We start from the raw sequence: 25892 nt of genomic DNA on the forward strand, positions 1-25892 counted from the left end.
CTCAAGTTTAGCACAATAATAAGATAAAAGAAAACATGAAAATGTTTCTATCAGCAAGATCTGGTACGCTGCAGCATCCTGTGGTTTCAGCCAGAGAGTGTCCCAAGCAAACGCAGAGGGAAGGCAAGGAAGAAGTAACTTACACTTGGATATTGTTAGTATTGTGACAAGACTGTTCACTTTTTTTATTATGTAATATAAAAGATACAATGACAAAGAGATTTCTGTTCACTGAGGAAAGAGGTGATGTGTTTCAGTGATATAAAGGAACGGATTCAATAAACAGCCCTTCGAAAATTGAGCCAGTTTATGGAAACACCCTCCTTTGAGGTACTTGATTTATTTATCTTTTTCTTTCTGCTCTTTTTCTTTCTTTTCACGCTCTGCTTTGGCTTCTTCTTGTTCGTGTTTCTTTATCAATACTTCTACTTCTTTTTGCTTCAAAACTCTTATTATCGTCTTTCCATTCTCTCGTGTCAGGGTGGCAATTTCAACTGGAACATAAAAGATGAAAAAGAAAATGGGAAGGAAGGAAGGAAGGAAGGAAGGAAGGAAGGAAGGAAGGAAGGAAGGAAGTTTAATGTCTGAATAAGGTCTGCATCAAAAAATATACCAACCAAGTGGGCCTCAGAGAACTTATTAAAAATCTCTTGTACTAGTTTTCTAATTGACATTTTCAAAGCAATTTTTCACAGCACCCAGAATATTATAGAAAACTATCTCTGGCATTATGAGAGGTGATATAGCCCAACAGATTTATTGCAAACATTTCTACCATGCCCCATTTGAAGACTTCAGGAACTTTATAGGTAGCAAAACATGACTTAAAAATATTATTATTCTTATAAAACAATGCAATTACCTACTAAAGTCAACAGGGCTAATTAAAACAAGAAGATATAAATTCACAATCCATATCTCAAAATCTAATTCAAGACAATTCAAAACCCCTAATTACCAAAGACTCGGGGTAACAGGACTGTTTTAACTACACCATCCTAAAATTCAGCAGGCTTTTAAATAAGTAAGTACAATAGACCAGGAACTAGCAACACTCTAACAGCTGGAACAGCAACTCTCTAAGGAAATGGAGGCTAAAACATATAAGGAACAGTATGTCTAGTTTAACGAAGAGAAGGACGAGGGGGGACATGATAGCAGTGTTCCAATATCTCAGGGGCTATCACAAAGAAGAGGAGGAGGTCAACCTATGGTTCATAGACTCTAGAAAGAGTACAGAGAAGAGCAACAAAGATGATTAGGGGACTGGAGGCTAAAGAATATAAGGAAAGGTTGCTGGAATTGGGCATGTCTAGTTTAATGAAGAGAAGGACGAGGGGGGACAGGATAGCAGTCTTCCAGTATCTCAGGGGCTGCCACAAAGAAGAGGGAGTCAAGCTATTCTCCAAGGCGCCTGAAGGCAGGACGAGAAGCAACGGATGGAAACTGATCAAGGAGAGAAGCAACCTAGAACTAAGGAGAAACTTCCTGACAGTTAGAACAATTAACCAATGGAACAACCTGCCTCCAGAAGCAGTGAATGCTCCAACACTGGAAGTTTTTAAGAAGAGACTGGACAGCCATTTGTCTGAAATGGTGTAGGGTTTCCTGCCTGAGCAGGGGGCTGGACTCGATGACCTCCAAGGTCCCTTCCAACTTTATTATTATTATTATTATTATTATTATTATTATTATTGTTGTTGTTGTTGTTGTTGTTGTTGTTATTGTTATTATCAAAACTCATATCCAAGATCTCATATCCAAGGCTTACCTTTCTCTGCTGACAGTTTACTAACGTCCATAGTTTTGTTCAGGACTTTGACAGCTAAAGCAAGTGCAGATTTCAAAGTCATATCTCCCTCTTTGTAATCCTGTTTTAGCATTGATACAGCTGCCTGTTAAAGAACAGAAAAGCACTGTAGTTGATTCTTGCTGATCCATCCATCCATCCATCCATCCATCCATCCATCCATCCTCTCATTCCTTCAATTTTTAAAGCTGCCCAGTGACTCTAGGCAACTTACAATCCTAAAACTACATAAAAATAGCAAAGCCCGATACTCCAAACTACACGTACGATACTTCCATTCATCAAAATAACCATAAATATCTTAATTGTCCACCAGCATCAGCTTAAAATAAAACCAACACAAGAATATAGAAAGAACAAAAGCACGATGTAAAGTAAGCCACAGCAATATTAAAATCCATTAGGAGTTTCTGAGGGCTTGGGGAAAGGCACATTGGCTTTACTTTGTATCTAAAGTTAATAGACTTCTCTTTGGAAGACTTTCTTAGTTAAAAAATGCCTGAAACCTGCCCAAATCCAGTCTGTAAAACAATCCGGATCTACAGATCCCAAAATCCCTGCCCTTAACAGCCTTGGTTTTTTTCCCTTCCACACAATTATTTTTCTACCTACTAAGTTAGAAGTTCTTTTAAAACAAACAAACAAACAAGTTTTATTAATTTTCCAGTTTTACAAAAATCCAAATATTAAGGAAGCAGCGTGGTGATTGGGTAATCAATAGTCCAATAACAATATCTTTCGTACATATCTCAGGTGGCATCATCAAAAATTCCCTCTCTATTTCCCTTGATTATTATATCACAGTGGTGGCGAACCTATGGCACGGGTGCCAGAGGTGGCACTCAGAGCCCTCTTTGTGGGCAGGCGCGCCGTCGCCCCAGTCCTAGGCCTTCAGCTGGGTTTTATAAAACCTTTTCACTTTAGGCCTCCACCGCCATGTGCAAAAAAAAAAAAAAAGGTTCAATCAGTCAATTTCAACTTCTCGCGGGAAAAAAAAATCTTGCAAAGTTGGAATTGATTGATTGAACTTTTTAGTCCCACCCAGTCTGCCGTTACCACCGCAGCCACGCCCACCAAATGGGCCACACCCACCCAGCATCTGACGATGCATAAGTAGGTTTTGGGTTGCAGTTTGGGCACTCGGTCTCTAAAAGGTTCGCCATCACTGTTATATCACATTCAAATTAATACATTGCTAATTATAATTCGATCAGTTAAGACACTTATCAATATATTTTAACTTATACATATCCATATCCTGTTTTAAATTTTTACCTAATTTCAATTACAGCGTTAGAAGTTAGAAGTTCTTTAAGCCAGAGTTCCCCAAACTTTTTGGTTTTGCGGACCAGCGGGACGGGGGGGGGGGGGGAGAGAAGGGATGGTTCCATATGTATGGCAAGCAAGCACACGCACAGCTCCATTGTGGGGATGCGTGCATGAACTTGCCCTCCACTTACGCAGCCTGGTTCTGAAAGGCTCAAGGCCTGGTAGTGGGGGGTCATAGCCTGGGGGTTGGGGACCCCTGCTTTAAGCTTTCAAACATGCAGGAGCAAACATGAACACTGAAGACCACAAAGTCTCTCTGTGGGGGAGATGAGCGAAATAAACTTACAGCGCTGTTGTTTCCAATGCAGGTGGCTTTCCAACCTCCGTAATTCCCACTAGGATCGCTCTGATACAGCTGGAAACCATAGTGCTTATCCCAGCCAATGTAAAGTAGTGAAACACCAAAAGGACGTTTTCCTGTTAACCATAAGGACACGGGTGATTTAAATTAAGCCAATGCATTACCAAGGGAAAAACACTGACGTTAGCCGAGAAGAAAGATTTAACAGACTGTCCTGCATTACTGCTCCATGAGGCAAATTCTAATACGTTCTTTCCAAGGGTAAAATTATACTACAGGTAGCCCTCGACTTACAACAGTTTGTTTAGTGACCATTCCAAGTTGCAACAGCACTGAAAAAAATGATTTGTGACCGTTGCAGCCTCCCCACAGTCACGTGATAAAAATCTGGACGTTTGGCAACTGGCATGTACTTTTGACGGTTGCAGTGTCCCGGGGTCATGTGATCCCTTTTTGCGACCTTCTGCTAAGCAAAGTCAGTGGGGGAAGCCAGATTCACTTAACAACCGTGTTACTGACTTAACAACTGCAGTGATTCCCTTAACCAATGTAGCAAGAAAGGGCAAAATTCATTTAACAAACGTCCTGCTTAACAACAAAAAATTGGGGCTCAATTGTGGCCATAAGTCAAGAATTACCTGTACAGATGATGATGGGGGTGATTTATTTATTAATAGATTGGCTATACCCAAATCTGTGAATTAGCTTCTTCAAAAAAAACCCAACAACTTAAAAATAAATTGTCTTTTCTAACCTTCAAGCAGAGTTTCGGGGCAAATTTAAAGGAAATGAATTCTGTTCCCTCAAGTGATTTAACTTCATCAGACAGAAATGGAGCTGTCATATCTTGTTAGCTTTCTAGATTCAATAAAGCATCCATCAACACACCACAAGAAAATTACAGCTGTTCTTTCCATGAGCCAGGAATTTCGGTCACAGTTAATTTCATCTGACAATTGCAAACATTACCTCCAAACTGTGTATAGGCTTGTTTGATATCACACAGGGCTGTTACTAACTGTTCACAAGGAATTGGCTCCTGATACTGCAACAGATATCTGAAATATGAAAATACAAAAAATATGTCAAGGATGCAGAAACTATAAGTAAGAAAGAAAGCCCTCTGGAGAACTCTAAGAGAGACTGAATATAAGACTGTGAAAACAAAACAGAACTTGAAATCCTTCTCTCTTTTAATGGGGATAGAAACAGCCCTGCCATTAAGCTTTATCATGAATAAAATCAAGCTTTAGGACTTCTTTTTCTTCAGAATAAGACTAAGGATAGTCTCTAGTCTTGCTTTGTTTCATTTTCCTCAGCAATCTCTCCTTTGTCTCTAGCAATATGCCCAGTTCTGTTGCAGCTAGGCTATAACATAAGCCGAGTTTGGATGGTTATACAGCACAGAAAGATCCAGCCTTAGCAAACGACGGACACAAAATCCAAAACGTTGCCTTTAAAGGCCAGATGAAATTCTGAGAAGCCAACCCAACTCCCCTTTCCTTCAAATAATAATCTGGATTTTCTCTTTTTCCTTTAACTGCTCTTTGGGAAGGCTGCCCTCTGAATTTCTGAAAAATGTTTTTGGTGGGCATTTAACATGGAAGACGCTGCAGAGCCTTCGAAACACCTGCGCAATTTTGAATATATTCCACCCTCCCTTACATTAATTAGTTAATTAAATGTGCACATTTAATTAAAAATATTTTAAAGAGAAGCTTCCTCCTGATGGCTTCTTGCCTTTAATGACAAAATAAAAATTCAAGCTGTTTTTGAATAAGAGTTAAAAGACTAGAGGACTAGATTTATTAAATGGAATATTTAAAGTTTAGATATATTTTTAATTATGGTAAAAAAGAACAAAAATTTTTCGGAAATAAATATGTATTAGCTTATAGGAAATAGGGATTTTAAGTAGCATACTATCTTTTTATTTTTTATATTCTTCTTCTTCTTTTTTAGTCTTATTTATTCCTTAAAAAAGCTAAAAGTATTGGGTTGGCTTACATGAGAAAAAATAGACTTAAATATTTAAATGTAATTAACTTTGAGAAAATCTTAACCAGTAAGAATGTTTTGAACATTGTGGGAAAAACAAATGTAAACAAGAACTGTAAACAGGATCTATGATGAGACAACCAGAATGACTAGATAGAAAAATATTATATTGATGTGATTATTATCTGTAGAAATATTAGAACTTTTCTACTCAATCATCATTCATTAAAACAATTGTATTTACTTAAGGTTGGTAAAAGAGAACATTATGGGAAAAAGAGGAAATCAAGTAAAGCTATTATGTGGATTATAGATTATAGAAATCAACTGTTAGTGAATGTTTCTTAAATGTAAACCCAGACAACACACTGTTTACCGAATCTTAAGGTGATTATGTTAAAAAATTAATAAAACATATTTAAAAAAAATTCAAGCTGTTTTGCCGTCCTGATGAACCTTAATTTCCAAGTACACTTGTGACTTGTCACCAACTTGAGAAAGTCAGGCCGCCTTCGTACCTTTGTGCAATCAATCGCAGTTCGTTGGTGAGCACGTTGGCGTCTGAAGTTATGCCAGCCACGCTGCAGGCCATATCTCTGAAACATACAAGTGATCTGAGTGAGACCAGAGGGATTTGTGGTCTATTCTGCAGCCATCAGTTTGTGCCAGCCATGCCAACTATCAAAGGCCTTACAGCAATAGACTACAGGTGCCGGTGGTGAGGCTGACATTACATTGGGGAAGGCTGGCTGGGGAATTCTGGGAGTTGAAGGCCAATTATCTTAAGTTCCAGCAGATATCCAAGAGCCTGACTTCAAGGAGAGGGTTTATGAAGCATGCAGATAAAAAAAAAAGATCTAGTATCTCACTCACTGGTTGAGTTTATATATTTTCTCTGAAAAAAAGACTTCATCCAGAAGCTTGTGGATATTCCGTCTTTCTGCTGCTAGCAGGACTCCGTCGTTGGCAAGAATTCCTAAGCAGGTCCCAGCGTGTCCGATGGCTTCCATTGCATATTCAACTTGATACAGACGGCCTAGGAGAAGACCATGAAGAGCGGTGTTAAATTTGAGGCCACCACCTTTTACTGAAGTATCAGGATACTGAAGCCAAACGTTTTGTATGATGGTTAGGCTAGAAGGAAAAAGCACGTCCTCAAAAAACAACAACAACATAGAATCATAGGGCTGGATAAGAAGCTTGAAGGTCTTCTAGTCCAGAGGTCCCCAACCTTTTGGGCACCAGGGACCAGTTCCGTGGAGAAAAGTTTTTCTGCAGACCCGAGAGTGCATGGGTTTGTGTGCTGCCTGCACCCCACAGATGGGGCTTTGCTTGTTTATGCGGACCAGTTGCTGGCATGCTGCAGCCTGCTACTGGTACACAGATCGGAGGTTGGGGACCCCTGTTCTAGTCCAAACCCCTGCTCATGGCAGGAGACCTTATACCATCCTGGTCAAATAGCTGTCCAGTGTATTTTTGAAAAGTTTCAGTGATGTAGCCCCCATAACTCTTGAGAGCCAAGCTGTCCCATTTATTGTTCTCAATGTCAGAAAATTTCTCCTTCCGTCTAGATGGGATTTCTCTTTAACAAGCTTCCACCCCTTACTTCTTGTCCTGCCTTCAGGTGCTTTGGAGAATAGGTTGATTCCCCCTCCCCTTCTCCGAGATAGCTCCTCAAGTACCAGAAGACAGTTATGTCCCCCCCCCCCCAATCCTCTTCAAACCTAGCTCTGTCATCCTAAAAAAGGGAATGAAATTATATATTCCCAACTCTCCTTTTTAAAAAATAAGATTAATGCAAAATAATATAATATTTATTGTTTGGTAATTAAGAACTAAATATTTGCTACTTATGATATAATTCTAGACAGGGGATCACAGATTTGAAAGCCATTTTAGGACATCTCTGATTACATGGCTATCTGGTTCTTGCTGCTTCTCTTTTTGCCACGTAATTACCTTCAGGGGAAAAGATGGTCGTTCGGGAATCATATCTTCGAGACTGCAAGGAAAAAGTGTGTGTTGTTAATGAATAAAGCATTCCATGACAAAAGGGTGATCATATTACTCCCAATCGCTGGTACAATAAGGAGCAACTTTGGAATAAGGATTTAAGGCAGCAGCCATCAAACCCTCCCTCAGGTTTTGCCCTGCTCCACTGCATTCCAGATGAAATTAGCCCAAATTCGAATAAGCTGCCCAGAGCTGCCTTATCGGGAAGATGGGCAACGTATAAATTTAATAATAAATACAAACTCATCGGGAGCCCAAAGTAGTGATTGAGAAGCAGAGTTTACTTTTTCCCCCAAAAAGGGAAGGGCAGATAATACGATGTATGAAATGCTATTCTCAAGGCAGGGGAATTCTGGGAGTTGAAGTCCATACATCTTCGAGCTGCCGAGATTATGAAACACTGCTTTAGGCAGGTGGAATTGTTATAAAAGGGGGACCATGTTTAATAACTTCAGTATAAACTGGATTTCTGAAAATGAATGGACAAGACTGCAGTAGCTACTCTGTTATACACAGCCTAACATTTATGATTTACATAACCTAATGTTTATGAAACCGGGATGCAGAAACTCACCATGGTGCTTCTGGGTTGGACTACTACACTGTGAAAGAGAAAAAAAAACCTGAATTATGCATGGATTAGAAATTTGACAGCAATATAACTGTGCTGGGATAATAAGAAAAGCTGGCCCCTGGAAGAAAAGATGTTNGGAAGAAGTAACTTACACTTGGATATTGTTAGTATTGTGACAAGACTGTTCACTTTTTTTATTATGTAATATAAAAGATACAATGACAAAGAGATTTCTGTTCACTGAGGAAAGAGGTGATGTGTTTCAGTGATATAAAGGAACGGATTCAATAAACAGCCCTTCGAAAATTGAGCCAGTTTATGGAAACACCCTCCTTCGAGGTACTTGATTTATTTATCTTTTTCTTTCTGCTCTTTTTCTTTCTTTTCACGCTCTGCTTTGGCTTCTTCTTGTTCGTGTTTCTTTATCAATACTTCTACTTCTTTTTGCTTCAAAACTCTTATTATCGTCTTTCCATTCTCTCGTGTCAGGGTGGCAATTTCAACTGGAACATAAAAGATGAAAAAGAAAATGGGACGGACGGACGGAAGGAAGGAAGGAAGGAAGGAAGGAAGGAAGGAAGTTTAATGTCTGAATGAGGTCTGATTGCATCAAAAAATATACCAACCAAGTGGGCCTCAGAGAACTTATTAAAAATCTCTTGTACTAGTTTTCTAATTGACATTTTCAAAGCAATTTTTCACAGCACCCAGAATATTATAGAAAACTATCTTTGGCATTATGAGAGGTGATATAGCCCAACAGATTTATTGCAAACATTTCTACCATGCCCCATTTGAAGACTTCAGGAGCTTTATAGGTAGCAATACATGACTTAAAAATATTATTATTCTTATAAAACAATGCAATTACCTACTAAAGTCAACAGGGCTAATTAAAATAAGATATAAATTCACAATCCATATCTCAGAATCTAATTCAAGACAATTCAAAACCCCTAATTACCAAAGACTCGGGGTAACAGGACTGTTTTAACTACACCATCCTAAAATTCAGCAGGCTTTTAAATAAGTAAGTACAATAGACCAGGAACTAGCAACACTCTAACAGCTGGAACAGCACCTCTCTAAGGAAATGGAGGCTAAAACATATAAGGAACGGTTGCTGGAATTGGGTATGTCTAGTTTAACGAAGAGAAGGACGAGGGGGGACATGATAGCAGTGTTCCAATATCTCAGGGGTTGCCACAAAGAAGAGGAGGAGGTCAAGCTATTCTCCAAGGCGCCTGAAGGCAGGACGAGAAGCAACGGATGAAAACTAATCAAGGAGAGAAGCAACCTAGAACTAAGGAGAAACTTCCTGACAGTTAGAACAATTAACGAGTGGAACAACCTGCCTCCAGAAGCTGTGAATGCTCCAACACTGGAAGTTTTTAAGAAGAGACTGGACAGCCATTTGTCTGAAATGGTGTAGGGTTTCCTGGCTGAGCAGGGGGTTGGACTAGATGACCTCCAAGGTGCCTTCCAACCCCAGAGATCCGGGTGATTCCGGATCTCCCCTCCTTCCGCCGCGCCCTCAAGACCTGGTTATTTCAGCGGGCAGGACTGGCCTAGGGGTATTTTAAATTGGTTTTAATCAAATTTTTAGTAGAAGCGGCCAAATTTGAATATTTATTTTTAATCATTTTTAAATTTTGTATTGTATTGTATCATTGTTTTAAACTGGCTGTAAGCCGCCCTGAGTCCTCCGGGAGAAGGGCGGGGTATAAATTTAATAAAATCAAAATCAAAAATTATTATTATTATTATTATTATTATTATTATTATTATTATTATTATTATTATTATTATTATTATTATTATTATTATTATTATTATTATATCAAAACTCATATCCAAGATCTCATATCCAAGGCTTACCTTTCTCTGCTGACAGTTTACTAACGTCCATAGTTTTGTTCAGGACTTTGACAGCTAAAGCAAGTGCAGATTTCAAAGTCATATCTCCCTCTTTGTAATCTTGTTTGAGCATTGATACAGCTGCCTGTTAAAGAACAGAAAAGCACTGTAGTTGATTCTTGCTGATCCATCCATCCATCCATCCATCCATCCATCCATCCATCCATCCATCCTCTCATTCCTTCAATTTTTAAAGCTGCCCAGTGACTCTGGGCAACTTACAATCCTAAAACTACATAAAAATAGCAAAGCCCGATACTCCAAACTACACGTACGATACTTCCATTCATCAAAATAACCATAAATATCTTAACTGTCCACCAGCATCAGCTTAAAATAAAACCAACACAAGAATATAGAAAGAACAAAAGCACGATGTAAAGTAAGCCACAGCAATATTAAAATCCATTAGGAGTTTCTGGGGGCTTAGGGAAAGGCACATTGGCTTTACTTCGTATCTAAAGTTAATAGACTTCTCTTTGGAAGACCTTCTTAGTTAAAAAATGCCTGAAACCTGCCCAAATCCAGTCTGTAAAACAATCCGGATCTACAGATCCCCAAATCCCTGCCCTTAATAGCCTTGGTTTTTTCCCTTCCACACAATTATTTTTCTACCTACTAAGTTAGAAGTTCTTTTTTTTAAAAAAAACCAACAAGTTTTATTAATTTTCCAGTTTTACAAAAATCCAAATATTAAGGAAGCAGCGTGGTGACTGGGTAATCAATAGTCCAATAACAATATCTTTCGTACATATCTCAGGTGGCATCATCAAAAATTCCCTCTCTATTTCCCTTGATTATTATATCACATTCAAATTAATACATTGCTAATTATAATTTGACCAGTTAAGACATTTATCAATATATTTTAACTTATACATATCCATATCCTGTTTTTAAATTTTTACCTAATTTCAATTACAGTGTTAGAAGTTCTTTAAGCCAGAGTTCCCCAAACTTTTTGGCTTTGCGGACCAGCGGGACGGGGGGGGGGGGAGGAGAAGGGATGGTTCCATATGTATGGCAAGCAAGCACAGACACAGCTCCATTGTGGGGATGCGGGCATGAACTTGCCCTCCACTTACGCAGCCTGGTTCTGAAAGGCTCAAGGCCTGGTAGTGGGGAGGTCATAGCCTGGGGGTTAGGGGCCCCTGGGGGTTAGGGACCCCTGCTTTAAGCTTTCAAACATGCAGGAGAAAACATGAACACTGAAGACCACAAAGTCTCTCTGTGGGGGAGATGAACAGTTTCAAAATTTGAAAAGACAGCGAAATAAACTTACAGCGCTGTTGTTTCCAATGCAGGTGGCTTTCCAACCTCCGTAATTCCCACTAGGATCGCTCTGATAAAGCTGGAAACCATAGTGCTTATCCCAGCCAATGTAAAGTAGTGAAACACCAAAAGGACGTTTTCCTGTTAACCATAAGGACACGGGTGATTTAAATTAAGCCAATGCATTACCAAGGGCAAAACACTGACGTTCGCCGAGAAGAAAGATTTAACAGACTGTCCTGCATTACTGCTCCATGAGGCAAATTCTAATACGTTCTTTCCAAGGGTAAAATTATACTAGAGGTAGCCCTCGACTTACAACAGTTTGTTTAGTGACCATTCCAAGTTGCAACAGCACTGAAAAAAATGATTTGTGACCGTTGTAGCCTCCCCACAGTCACGTGATCAAAATCTGGACGTTTGGCAACTGGCATGTACTTTTGACGGTTGCAGTGTCCCAGGGTCATGTGATCCCTTTTTGCGACCTTCTGCTAAGCAAAGTCAGTGGGGGAAGCCAGATTCACTTAACAACCGTGTTACTGACTTAACAACTGCAGTGATTCCCTTAACCAGTGTAGCAAGAAAGGGCAAAATTCATTTAACAAACGTCCTGCTTAACAACAAAAATTTGGGGCTCAATTGTGGCCGTTAAGTCAAGAATTACCTGTACAGATGATGATGGGGGTGATTTATTTATTAATAGACTGGCTATACCCAAATCTGTGAATTAGCTTCTTCAAAAAAAACCCCAACAACTTAAAAATAAATTGTCTTTTCTAACCTTCAAGCAGAGTTTCGGGGCAAATTTAAAGGAAATGAATTCTGTTCCCTCGAGTGATTTAACTTCATCAGACAGAAATGGAGCTGTCATACCTTGTTAGCTTTCTAGATTCAATAAAGCATCCATCAACACACAAGAAAATTACAGCTGTTCTTTCCATGAGCCAGGAATTTCGGTCACAGTTAATTTCATCTGACAATTGCAAACATTACCTCCAAACTGTGTATAGGCTTGTTTGATATCACATAGGGCTGTTACTAACTGTTCACAAGGAATTGGCTCCTGATACTGCAACAGATATCTGAAATATGAAAATACAAAAAATATGTCAAGGATGCAGAAACTGTAAGTAAGAAAGAAAGCCCTCTGGAGAACTCTAAGAGAGACTGAATATAAGACTGTGAAAACAAAACAGAACTTGAAATCCTTTTCTCTTTTAATGGGGATAGGAACAGCCCTGCCATTAAGCTTTATCATGAATAAAATCAAGCTTTAGGACTTCTTTTTCTTCAGAATAAGACTAAGGATAGTCTCTAGTCTTGCTTTGTTTCATTTTCCTCAGCAATCTCTCCTTTGTCTCTAGCAATATGCCCAGTTCTGTTGCAGCTAGGCTATAACATAAGCCGAGTTTGGATGGTTATACAGCACAGAAAGATCCAGCCTTAGCAAACGAGGGACACAAAATCCAAAACGTTGCCTTTAAAGGCCAGATGAAATTCTGAGAAGCCAACCCAACTCCCCTTTCCTTCAAATAATAATCTGGATTTTCTCTTTTTCCTTTAACTGCTCTTTGGGAAGGCTGCCCTCTGAATTTCTGAAAAATGTTTTTGGTGGGCACTTAACATGGAAGACGCTGCAGAGCCTTCGAAACACCTGCGCAATTCTGAATATATTCCACCCTCCCTTACATTAATTAGTTAATTAAATGTGCACATTTAATTAAAAATATTTTAAAGAGAAGCTTCCTCCTGATGGCTTCTTGCCTTTAATGACGAAATAAAAATTCAAGCTGTTTTTGAGTAAGAGTTAAAAGACTAGAGGACTAGATTTATTAAATGGAATATTTAAAGTTTAAATATATTTTTAATTATGGTAAAAAAGAACAAATTTTTTTTGGAAATAAATATGTATTAGCTTATAGGAAATAGGGATTTTAAGTAGCATACTATCTTTTTATTTTTTATATTCTTATTCTTCTTTTTTCTTTTTTTAGTCTTATTTATTCCTTAAGAAAGCTAAAAGTATTGGGTTGGCTTACATGAGAAAAAATAGACTTAAATATTTAAATGTAATTAACTTTGAGAAAATCTTAACCAGTAAGAATGTTTTGAACATTGTGGGAAAAACAAATGTAAACAAGAACTGTAAACAGGATCTATGATGAGATAACCACAATGACTAGATAGAAAAATATTATATTGATGTGATTATTATCTGTAGAAATATTAGAAAACGTTTCTACTCAATCATCATTCATTAAAACAAGAATTGTATTTACTTAAGGTTGGTAAAAGAGAACATTATGGGAAAAAGAGGAAATCAAGTAAAGCTATTATGTGGATTATAGATTATAGAAATCAACTGTTAGTGAATGTTTCTTAAATGTAAACCCAGACAACACAGTTTACCGAATATTAAGGTGATTATGTTAAAAAATTAATAAAACGTTTTTTTAAAAAATTTAAGCTGTTTTGCCATCCTGATGAACCTTAATTTCCAAGTACACCTGTGACTTGTCACCAACTTGAGAAAGTCAGGCCACCCTCGTACCTTTGTGCAATCAATCGCAGTTCGTTGGTGAGCACGTTGGCATCCGAAGTTATGCCGGCCACGCTGCAGGCCATATCTCTGAAACATACAAGTGATCTGAGTGAGACCAGAGGGATTTGTGGTCTATTCTGCAGTTTGTGCCAGCCATGCCAACTATCAAAGGCCTTACAGCAATAGACTACAGGTGCCGGTGGTGAGGCTGACATTACATTGAGGAAGGCTGGCTGGGGAATTCTGGGAGTTGAAGGCCAATGATCTTAAGTTCCAGCAGATATCCAAGAGCCTGACTTCAAGGAGAGGGTTTATGAAGCATGCAGATAAAAAAAAAGATAAATTCCTCCAGTATCTCACTCACTGGTTGAGTTTATATATTTTCTCTGAAAAAAAGACTTCATCCAGAAGCTTGTGGATATTCCGTCTTTCTGCTGCTAGCAGGACTCCGTCGTTGGCAAGAATTCCTAAGCAGGTCCCAGCATGTCCGATGGCTTCCATTGCATATTCCACTTGATACAGACGGCCTAAGAGAAGACCATGAAGAGTGGTGTTAAATTTGAGGCCACCATCTTTTACTGAAGTATCAGGATACTTAAGCCAATCGTTTTGTATGATGGTTAGGCTAGAAGGAAGGATACTTAAGCCAATCGTTTTGTATGATGGTTAGGCTCAAAAAAACAAACAAACATAAAATTATAGGGCTGGATAAGAAGCTTGAAGGTCTTCTAGTCCAGAGGTCCCCAACCTTTTGGGCACCAGGGACCGGTTCCATGGAGAAACGTTTTTCTGCAGACCCGAGAGTGCATGGGTTTGTGTGCTGCCTGCACCCCACAGATGGGGCTTTGCTTGTTTATGCGGACCAGTTGCTGGCATGCTGCAGCCTGCTACTGGTACACAGACCGGGGGTTGGGGACCCCTGTTCTAGTCCAAACCCCTGCTCATGGCAGGAGACCTTATACCATCCTGGTCAAATAGCTGTCCAGTGTATTTTTGAAAAGCTTCAGTGATGTAGGCCCCATAACTCTTGAGAGCCAAGCTGTCCCATTTATTGTTCTCAATGTCAGAAAATTTCTCCTTCCATCTAGATGGGATTTCTTTTTAACAAGCTTCCACCCCTTGTCCTGCCTTCAGGTGCTTTGGAGAATAGGTTGATTCCCCTCCCCTTCTCCGAGATAGCTCCTCAAGTACCAGAAGACAGTTATGTCCCCCCCCCCAATCCTCTTCAAACCTAGCTCTGTCATCCTAAAAAAGGGAATGAAATTATATGTTCCCAACTCTCCTTTTTAAAAAATAAGGTTAATGCAAAATAATATAATATTTATTGTTTGGTAATTAAGAACCAAATATTTGCTACTTATGACATAATCCTAGACAGGGGATCACAGATTTGAAAGCCATTTTAGGACATCTCTGATTACATGGCTATCTGGTTCTTGCTGCTTCTCTTTTTGCCACGAAATTACCTTCGGGGGAAAAGATGGTCGTTCGGGAATCATATCTTCGAGACTGCAAGGAAAAAGTGTGTGTTGTTAATGAATAAAGCACTCCATGACAAAAGGGTGATCTTATTACTCCCAATCGCTGGTATAGTAAGGAGCACCTTTGGAATAAGGACTGAAGGCAGCCATCAAACCCTCCGTCAGGTTTTGCCCCGCTCCATTGCATTCCAGATGAAATTAGCCCAAATTCGAATAAGCTGCCCAGAGCTGCCTTATTGGGAAGATGGGCAGCGTATAAATTTAATAATAAATACAAACTCATCGGGAGCCCAAAGTAGTGACTGAGAAGCAGAGTTTACTTTTTCCTCCCAAAACGGAAGGGCAGGTAATACGATGTATGAAATGCTATTCTCAAGGCAGGGGAATTCTGGGAGTTGAAGTCCATACATCTTCGGGCTGCCAAGGTTGCGAAACACTGCTTTAGGCAGGTGGAATTGTTATAAAAGGGGGACCATGTTTAATAACTTCAGTATAAACTGGATTTCTGAAAATGAATGGACAAGACTACAGTAGCTACTCTGTTACACACAGCCTAACATTTATGATTTACATAACCTAATGTTTATGAAACCGGGATGCAGAAACTCACCATGGTGCTTCTGGGTTGGACTACTACACTGTGAAAGAGAAAAAAAAACCTGAATTATGCATGGATTAGAAATTTGACAGCAATATAACTGTGCTGGGATAATAAGAAAAGCTGGCCCCTGGAAGAAAAGATGTTAAAAGAATCATATTAGGGGAGCAAAGATTCATCATTTGCCCGCAAATGCTACTAAGCTAGTAGAGTAACTAAAAGATATTTTATTTTGCTTAAAGGCTTCCATTGAAAACTAACTTGTGAATTGTGAAAGCAAAACTAGAAGCACTTTCTCAATGTTTCTAGAGTATTGCCATCATCAGCAAATGGCTAGGAATACAGGATGAGTCTGGGCCTTTAATAAAAAGTGACAGGAGCCTTGGGCTAGAAACCCAGCAACCATGAGTTCGAGTCCTGCCTTAGACACAAAAAGAGCTGGATGACCTATTCACTTTCCCATGCATTCAACTAGACTCCTCCAGGATACCCCACAAATCTCCCTTCCTTCTTCCTTTCCTATGCATCTCTCTCTCTCTCTTTCTCCTTCCTTCCTTCCTTCCTGTTGTCTCCTTCTTTCTTTCTTTCCTATGTATCTTTCCTTTCCTTCCGATCTTCCTCCCTCCCTCCTCTTCCTTCCAGCCACCACTCCAGCCATCTTCCTACCTGCTTACTCATCCACCTACCTGCCTACCCACCTCCTCATCCATCCAGCCCGTTAATTGTTATACTTTTTTGTGCAATAGCCCCATTTGTCTGTCTGTCCATCCACCCACCCCCTTCAACTCCCTGCCATTATCCACCGACCCGCCCCCACCTATTACGCTGCCTACCTACCTACCCCCCCACCCCGGTCTACCTATCGATGCACCTGCCTGCCTATCAATCCATCCATCCATCCGTCATTTCCCCAGAACCTCCTTCCCGGAGCTGCACAGTCATCCTCCCAGCCGGGCCCGGGAGAAAGGCGACAGTCCCGCGGAGACAGCCGGCGGAGGAGCACCCACCGGCGGCCGAGACCACCCCCGCCCCACCCCCCGGCCCCGCGAGGGGCTCCGACCCGGCGGCGTCCGCCCCGAAGAGAGAGACCCCCTTCGCGGCCACTCACCTCCGCCCGCTCTACGCCGCCTTTCAAAATGGTCGCCCGCGCCTGCGCACTCCCGAGCCGCTCAGGGAGCCGGCCCCGGCGCGAGACGGAGCAAAGCTACAGATTTCGAGTCCTAGAGGGCTCCTTTTCGAGCCGGAATTCCGGAGCGTGGCCTCGAGCGCCATATTTGTTGTGGGCAGTCAAGGCAGAAATTGGGGGAATGAAAAAGGTTCGGGCAATAGTGTTTGGGTATAAATAAAACACGCCTCTTGTTTCAACGGAGGGCAGCTCTTAGCTGACCTTGCCTGGTGGGCATGGAAACTTAATTTATAATGAAACTAAAGGGTAATAAAATGTTGAAAAGATAAGTAGGGTAGGACTCGGGATGGGGCACCACCAGGTAATCCAAAGCATAGGTTAGACTGGGAACAAGCATCTTGAGAGAAGAGGTGGCAAACCATGTTCTGTACGGTCAAGAAAACTTGCATGGAGATGAAAGGAGCTGAAGCAAGGGTGAATTTTGTCAAACTAATATTCACACTCAGGGCTCCAAACCATGTGTATGAAGTGAAAAAAAAACCAATGTTGTTTTGTCTTTTGAAAGTAAATATGTAAACACACCAGACTACACCTTGCAACAGGTCTTATCTATATATTGTATTGAAATCCAGCAGCAATTTGGTCTTTATTGCAGGACTGACAGACAGGCTGGGCCTCAATGGGGTTTCTAATGTCTCTGTATTGCAGTCTATTGTTGTGGAGTTGTCCAGAGGAGGCGATAGGTTTGAGGTGGAAATAAAGTTTCACAACATTAGCTTTGGATTTCCCATTTTTAAAATCGATATCAAGTCTGATAAGGCACGTGGGGCTTTTGTGCTATGCAGATGTACACAGTTTAATAAAACCACCTATTGAATGTTCAGGAGAAGAGTTACAACAATTTTGTACAATTCTCTATACACCGGATAGGGCCAAAAGCTGAGAGTACTTCACACCAACCCTCTGACAAAAACTATGAAGAACATCACTTTATTCAACAAAGTGCAGAATGTGCTAATGAAGATAGCAACAAGTTTCTGTTCTGTATGAAAATTAGTTGTTGCTGCAAATTCCCAGCTGAACATCTGAATGCAAAAACCTGACAATTCAGGGCTTGACATTTCCTTTCCCTCTTCTGGCACACATGCCAAAATAAAACCAAACGTCATTTTACATGTATAAACAGTGTGCATTAGGCCTGGAAAACAATTCTTAGCCACGTAAACCTTTTGCGGTTGGGGCTTTTAAATTTTTGCTGATTTTTCCCTGGTTCCAACTTGATAATATCCATAATGGTGTTCTCAGAGATGCTGACGGATCATTTCCGATACGATTCTGCTGTCTGGAACCAGATTTGCTCAACTGTCTCTTGGCCCATCTCAACCAGCATCATCAAATGCTTCCACCCCGTTTTGGCCGTGATCATTAAATATTCTTCGTTCTCGGGGTGCAGGAGGGTGGTGTGAGCAGCAATCACAAGGGATTGGGCGTACCGCCCGCACACCAGGAGGAACAGAGCGGCTCGTTCTTCTGGGGTCAAAGGAACCACGCTTTCAAACCCAGCCAGGACGTGGCCGCCCACCAGGAGAGGCTCTTGGCTTTCGATCATCATGTACATGATGGTGATGGCGACTTCAAACACGTAGTAGCCGTAACTCATATCGCTGAAGTCCAAAATCCCAGAGATTCTGTACTGTGGATTTGGAGATGTTGAAACAAGGTCGACTAGAATATTGTGATCGTTGAAGTCTCCATGATTGATGCCTAGGCAGAGGACAAAGAAGGTCACTCGAAACTATGGGAGTAGAGATGGTGGGATGGTGATCTTTGTAGATGACTGTGCTGTTTCACATCACAAAGCAACTAGGGTGGCCTTAATGAGGAATGGACCTTTTCTCAGGTATTCTGGTGGGTGAGGCTACAATCATTTGTTGCAAAATGGCAGAGAGACAGATTTCATTCACCACTGGAGGCAATTTATCTCTATGTCTACCTATCTATTTATCTATCTATCTCGCTCTCTCATCTGTCTGTCTTTCTATTATCTATCTGTCTAAACATCTTTATCATCTCTATTTATCCAACCAACCAGCCAGCCAGCCATGTCAGTCTGTTTCTATATCCATCCATCCATCCATCATCCATCCAACCTATTTGTATAGCTGCCCATCTCACAATGGGGAAACATCACACTGGAGGTGGTTGATAGATTAATAAGGAGAAAATCCAATCTCCTCACTTGCTCAGCCTACTCTCCCCCCATCTTTTAGTTTTATTCATAGATAATGATTTGTATTTTTAAAGTGTTTTGTTACACTGTAGGCCACCTACAGTTACCTTATGGTTGAGATGGCTGGGAAATAAATTTGAAAAAAAGGAAGGAAGGAAGGAAGGAAGGAAGGAAGGAAGGAAGGAAGGAAGGAAGGAAGGAAGGAAGGAAGGAAGGAAGGAAGGAAGGAAGACCTCTGAATGGTTCGCAACAATTAAAACAGCAAATTGCTTCACATGGCCTGTGCAAAGGAAAAACAAAAGAGAAGATCTTATCACACTGAATAAAAATACTTACAGGGCCGAAAGGTGCTCAGTTTTGGAATGATATTAATTTGGAACTGCTCGATCACCTGCTTCACTGCATTCAGATGCTCGCTCTTGCCAAGAGCATAAATGTATTTTTTCAGAAGAGGAACATTTGTCAGATTCCAGATAAATTCACCCCTGTGTAAGCTTTTTATCAACGGATGTTGGAATTTCTTTGAAGTGAGAAGAAAACACAATAAATCATATTTTTTTTGCAAGGCAGGACACATTTTTGGACCTAGTAACATTATTCCAGACAGATTACTCTACAGAGTTTTCTCGTTCTAATGCAGCAATTAGTATGGATATTCTTGTTTCTAAATCCCACTGATAAATCCTAGGTTATAAGTATTTTATTACGGCAGTATTAAAGCATTAATAAAGCCCAAATATCCTGGGTTGTCTATTGTCTATTTGTTTGGCTAGACTGTTGTAATTATTGAATGCCCAATTGAAAGGTGAAAAAGATATTGCAGGGGTGTCCAATGTTGGCCATTTTAAGACCTGTGGACTTCAGCTCTCAGAATTCCCTAGCCAGCCATGTTGGCTGGCTGATATAAGGTGTGGTTTCAACAGGAAGCTTTCATGTAGTAAATTTCCCATACACCTTCTCTATATAAAGCTGCAAACCTGGGATCAAATTCTACTAATGGTCTAACACGGAAATAAATTCCCATTTCTTTCCTTCTGTAAAGCTCCATTGTAAACCTCACCTCTGCCATCACTTTATCCAGCTGGGCTGCCATCTGTCCAATCTCGAAGAGAATTGGAGGAGTCACAGGGAGGGTGGCCACAGTTTTGCCTGGCAAGTAGCTCAACAACCTCACCGCAAACATCTGGGTGGAGGATCCAGTATCTAAGCGGTAAAAAGAGACCTTAAATCACTAAATCGCTTCGCAGCTATTGCCCAGCTGAGACCCATCTCTATCAGAAAAGTCCAGTTTGGAACAAACTTCTTGGTAAATATTTACCATTAAAAAGTACACGTGGAATATTACACAATCCTATTCAGGTCCTCCTCAAATTATGAGCATAATGGAACCTCTCCCTTACGGTTGTAAGTCATAATGCTTGTAAAACAAATCGGTCACATGACTTGCTGATTGTATGTTCTTTTTGCAAGGGTCATTAAGAAAACCAATCGTTAGCTATGGGCACAGTTTTGCCCAAAACCGGAAGTGCCAACTACTATTAATGAAGGAAAACAACTTCCATAGAGAACTTAGTTAGGATAACATACTGTAGTTATGCACTCTTGATGCACACATCAGTCCACAGAACTAATTGCCTTGTTTTTTGAAAAATAAATACAGCAAGATAAGAGGCTGCAAAGGGCATGTTCGTTCAATCGTACCCATGCCAGCCATGAGGTCCCCCGTAAGAAGCAAATAGCAGAAGTATCAAAGTTGCTTTTCAAAAGATTACTGGACCTTCTTAGTTTGTTCCTCAAAAAAATGTTTCACTTCTCATCCAAGAAGCGTCTTCAATTCCTCAAGGAAAAAAAACTAAGAAAATCTAACTGCTTTTTGGAAAAGCCCCTTTGGGACAACCGGGACCTGGAGGAGTAAGAATCTCCAAGGAAAAAAAGGCAGAATTTGAATGCCAGCGATATGTTTAGCTTCCTCACCTACTGGTTCCAGAAACATCACCTTGCCATCCTGGGTGAGATGGGGCATAGCCACAGGAAAACCTTCGCTGTTCAGAAACATCATTATCTGGGTCTGCACCTCGATGAGATCGGAATTCTTGCTATCTTCAGCATTTATAATTTTGAGGACAAAGTCCCGAGTGCTTTCTCCTTTCTCTGGGAACGAAGCAGCACCCAGGTGGAAGTTCTGATCATCATAGCTGGGCAGCGATTTGAGCTGGGAGACTTCCAGGCCAAATATTCTTCGGACCAGTTCAGCGGCTTGTTTTTCAGTGAATGTTGGCTTAATCAGGGGTCGAAGCTGCTGCTGGTCTCCAGAAGACATGGTGCATCTAAAGAGGGGCAAGAGAACACCTGGGTTTGTCGTACTTATCAGTAGCTGCAACTGCAAAATTGCAAAGCCAAAGTCCAAAGTTGGTGGCTGGGGAATTCTGGGAAGGCGCTAAGGTTGAGAAATACGCTGATTTGAATCAGGGTTATTTGCTATTTGCTATTCCAAATACACCAGATTATGCAAACACCCTCCTTGACTAGTCCTTTATTAAGAAAGAGAGGAGTCAGATGATTGCAACATTTATATATATAAATATATTCTAATTAAAGGCCTGCTGCAAGACGAAAACAAAACGTGTGCACTTGGAAGGGCAGAATTTCAGTTTGAAACTCAAATCGGAGGTCTTACCTGAGCAACAAACGTACAAATTTCTCCTCCGTAAGCCAGTTGTACAAGGACAGGGTTGTTACCGTCTCCAGGGTGCGCAGGGAGCACCTGAAATGTTTTCCACGTTTGTGTGTACAACTTAAAGCAGAATGCAATATTTTCTTTCCAGATGGGGCAGTACAGCAGCCGGTTGGACAGGGCCAGGAGTAAAATAATCCTAAATAAATTCAATTGCATTCACAAATTGAGAAAATCCGACCCGCAATCCTGCAAAGCCACAGCCTCTGCTGCCGTCCAATCAAAGTCAGGCTTAGACATTGCTTTGTGGTCGCCTGGGGACAGTTTGTAAGGAGGCTTCTAATTGGCTATAAGGAATTTAGTTCCCGCCCCCTTTCTGATCCCAAGTCTAATTAATGATTATATTCCTCTCTCTGTGTATTTCTGATGCCAGTCACCATATTTTTTATTAAGATCACCTTAAAAAGCCCACATTGAACAGATTTTCATCTGGAGCGTAAATATCTCCCCCCCCCATTCCATGACTTTTAAAAAGGAATTTTACATCCGAAGAATTGTCATTTTGATGCTCTTCCTATATTACCATTTATGCTTTTTTTTCTTCTTTCTTTTTGCTTTGGTCTGCAATTTCTGCAGAACTGCAAAGTCTGTTTAAGGTTTTAAGGCAGTGTTTTTAGGAACTTTTAAGACGTGTGGAATTCTGGGAGTTGGAGTATACACGTCTCAAAGTTCCCAAGGTTGGGAAACAACTGATTTAAGAGGGGGGGGGGCAACTGAAATAAATCCAACTTTTTCCAAGATGGTTATACGATTTCGTTAGGTGCTCAAATGCTGCACAGATGCTTTGGCGCTGAAATTTTTACAACCTTGAAACCCAGGACAATAGCTGGCCTCACACGGGACTAGGCTGTTAACGTGATTTGATTTTGAATTATTGTGTAAAGCCAACTGATTTCACTAATTAAGATTTGTGACTTTGGTTGTTGGGGAAAGCCACACTCAATTAAGACATTCAGTGTATCCCAGTTAAATAAAGTCATGCTAAATAAGCCAGGATCCCAACTTTACACTTCACTTCCCCCCCCCCAAACCCTCAGGAGGACCAAGAAATAAATTTTGAGTACAACAGAGAGATTTAAGCCTCTATAATAAGCAGATTTTAAAAATCCTGAATGTAAAGAAAAGCAAATTTGAGATTTCAGGTGAGAGATTTACTGTTAAGATTCAACTGAACATTATGGGGAGCTCCAGACCACCATAATGATGCATATATTGATGCATATATTCTCTGTACATAAATGATTGTTTAACCGGTCACGTAACGTCAAGATCAAACCTAATTTGGAAGAATTTCAAGGAAGAATGTTTTCTTCCTTATTTGACTGAGTGAAAGAATTCCCCATGGAAATTTCCAGCTGCCTCTGCTTGATTCCTATGTAGTCCCATCTCTTTCAATGAATCTGGATAGCTGTTTATATCTTTACCATGGAAGCTGTTTCAAACGTGTCAATTCGTAAAAAGTGATGTTTGCCAACCCTGCTTCATTTCACCTTGTGCAACATCACAAAAATGTCCTTAGCCACTTCACCGTAGCCGACAGCTTTTACTAATCTAGTCCCCTTGAAGATTTGCCAAAAAGGTAGTTCAAAAAGAAAAACCAGTTGCAGCTGAGACATGGTACAACTTTTCTTTATTAAAAATAATTTACATCAGTTTAACATTTTATGCACAATTGTCAGCAAATTGAACTTCTGTCTTTTAAGAGGTCTATACAATACTTATTAGTGAATTGGAAACCATCGTAATCCGTTAACATTGGCTTAAAAGGAGTAGACATTCAGTTGCAGTGGCTCGTGTGAGAATAATAAAATGCAGGTATTCTTTTGCTGTGTATAATTGGTAAAAACTCTCCCCCCCCCCCCTAGTTTGGTTAACAACCTAATCAAGGGCTCAAATATGGTTCTTTTCAGAAGCCAAATCGAAGAGAGAATGCGAAAACCGGACATGTTTCCAGTTTTTGTGATATTTTTTTTTTGCCTCACGACAGCCCAGGATTATGGTAGGTTATGGAACGCCCAGTGCCTTCTGATTAAAATACATTGTGCGCTGCCAACTCGAAAAGAATTCGGTGGTTTTGCTTCCAATTAATAGCACTGCACAGGTCTCCTATCACAGTGTCTAAATCATTATGCTTTTATCGGTTTAGAAAGGGAATTAATCCATGTAAGCCTGCAGATTTGCGATATCGTTCAAGAGGTTTTTAAGGTCCTCCAGAGGTGAGGACTAGTGTTTTCAGAAACCCCTTTCTTCTACAGCTGTCTGAAACCTTTTGAGATTTGGTCAGCTCAGGGCTTTCAGCTTTTTAATTCAATGACAACGTACCAATGTCAGTCAGGAGGGTTATGAGGACTCTCTGCCAAGCTCTTTGCTGGTTCACACATTATGTCCCTCTCCCATTCAATCTATTTATAGTCAGTTCTTCCCAGATGTTCCTAGGAAATTGAAGTTTTTTAAAAAAAGGATAGGGTTGCAACCTCCAAAATATTATCTTTTGAATTTAAGAGGAAAAAGCCAAGCCGTGTCAATGAGTTTGACCAAGGATGGGCAACTATGGCTACTTTATGACCTATGGACTTCAACCCCCAGGATTCCTGAGGCAGCCTGGCTCAGGAATTCTGGGCGTTGAAGTCCACAACTCGTAAAGTTCCCATAGTTGCCCACCCCCAAGTTTGACCTAAAATCTGGATCATAATTTGGACGTGACATTTGGAGAACTGCAATTGGATGGATCTCCTAACATCTGTAGGCCAGAATCATTGGACAGGTGGGATCACACATATGCAACAAAAACAGTAATCTGAGGTGGGCTGTGGTGGGGTGGGGGAAGCTGGTCATTTGAACCCATCCATTTGAAAGAATGTCAGAGATCGGCACCTAGAGATAGACGGAGGCCATTCACAGATGATGCTTGACTTCACATGACTGTCAGATTATTAAAAGGGTCAGCAATGTCAATTACAAGTTTTGAAAAAAAAAATCCAAGTTGGAAGGGTTGGTTTTGGTTTTGGGGCTAGAGCAGGGGTCTCCAAACAACTTTAAGACTTGTGGACTTCCAGAATTCCCCAGCCAGCATGGCTAGAGGACCGTGGAGTGTGTCTATAAGGCACCCTGGTTTTTTTAGGGCATGCATTTTACTTGGGAGGAGAGAAAAACAGTGCCTGGAACCTAGCAATAAGGAAGATGCCTGGAAGTTGAAAAAATAATAATAACAATAATAATTTAGGTACCAAAAGTGAGATATCATTATCTTTTGCCCTTTGTGATCATCAAGACAGAACTTCAAGCATTTCATTCAAATCAGAAAAAATAATAATTCAATAACAAAGGAAAGATACCAATGGTAAAACTATAAGGTGGGTAAACATAAGCACAGCTGATACGGTAGAAAAAAAAATATGGACTCAAGAAAAAATGTCTCTGATTGTAGATTAAGGAGCTTGTTGAAAAAATGCCTAAGTTCAAAGGCAGAAAGGTTCCAGACTTTTATTGACGCCTCTGTAATCCGTATTTCTAATCATTTGGCCTTAAAAAAAATATCTAGTAAGTGTGGAAATTAATTTGTCTTTCAGAACTTCAGGATATATACTTTTAGTGACACAGAATTTACTAGAAGTACTTATTCTATTACATGGGGTCTGTTTGGTTTAATAAAAAACCCAGGTCTATAAACATCTTAAGCGGAAGAGACTTTTTAAATGAGCTCAGGATATTTCCGCTACAGAAATTCCCGTTAATAATAAACCAAAAATTACCGTAAACATCTGGGGACTTAAGAAATTCTTTGCTGCTCAGAATAAAGTCACTACCACTATCTCAAATTCAGTCATTTGGGAAGGAGCAGAATGACTGGAAGAAAACTTGGGAGACAACTTACTTTATAAACCCAACAGGTTTTGTTCACTGCACAAACTGAAGAAACAGGAATTCTTCTCTGTTCTTTTAAGGAGCAGACAACATTCCCAATAGC

At 40.3% G+C, this 25892-nt stretch overlaps 2 protein-coding genes across 2 annotated transcripts; both read right to left on the bottom strand.

The window, feature by feature from the left end:
* Window positions 1–150: 150 nt before the first annotated feature.
* On the bottom strand, window positions 151–8053 carry LOC107300986 (proteasome subunit alpha type-4). Its single transcript, XM_015830263.1, has 8 exons — window positions 8026–8053; window positions 7398–7440; window positions 6312–6474; window positions 5957–6034; window positions 4410–4498; window positions 3426–3556; window positions 1772–1895; window positions 151–494 (listed from the first exon to the last, which is right to left on the bottom strand). The coding sequence occupies exons 1-8, from the start codon at window positions 8026–8028 to the stop codon at window positions 340–342; spliced, it is 786 nt and encodes a 261-aa protein (XP_015685749.1). The 5' UTR covers window positions 8029–8053; the 3' UTR covers window positions 151–339.
* Window positions 8054–8184: 131 nt separating this feature from the next.
* LOC107300997 (proteasome subunit alpha type-4) lies at window positions 8185–16995 on the bottom strand. The gene is made up of 9 exons (XM_015830273.1): window positions 16944–16995; window positions 15848–15875; window positions 15223–15265; window positions 14121–14283; window positions 13766–13843; window positions 12208–12296; window positions 11225–11355; window positions 9904–10027; window positions 8185–8528 (listed from the first exon to the last, which is right to left on the bottom strand). Exons 2-9 carry the CDS (start codon window positions 15848–15850, stop codon window positions 8374–8376), a joined length of 786 nt encoding a protein of 261 aa, XP_015685759.1. The 5' UTR covers window positions 15851–15875; window positions 16944–16995; the 3' UTR covers window positions 8185–8373.
* Between the last annotated feature and the right edge of the window lie 8897 nt (window positions 16996–25892).

The sequence above is a fragment of the Protobothrops mucrosquamatus genome, unplaced genomic scaffold (assembly GCF_001527695.2).
Source record: "Protobothrops mucrosquamatus isolate PMUCROS unplaced genomic scaffold, P.Mucros_1.0 scaffold_242, whole genome shotgun sequence".
In the NCBI taxonomy this organism is placed as follows: Eukaryota; Metazoa; Chordata; class Lepidosauria; order Squamata; family Viperidae; genus Protobothrops; species Protobothrops mucrosquamatus.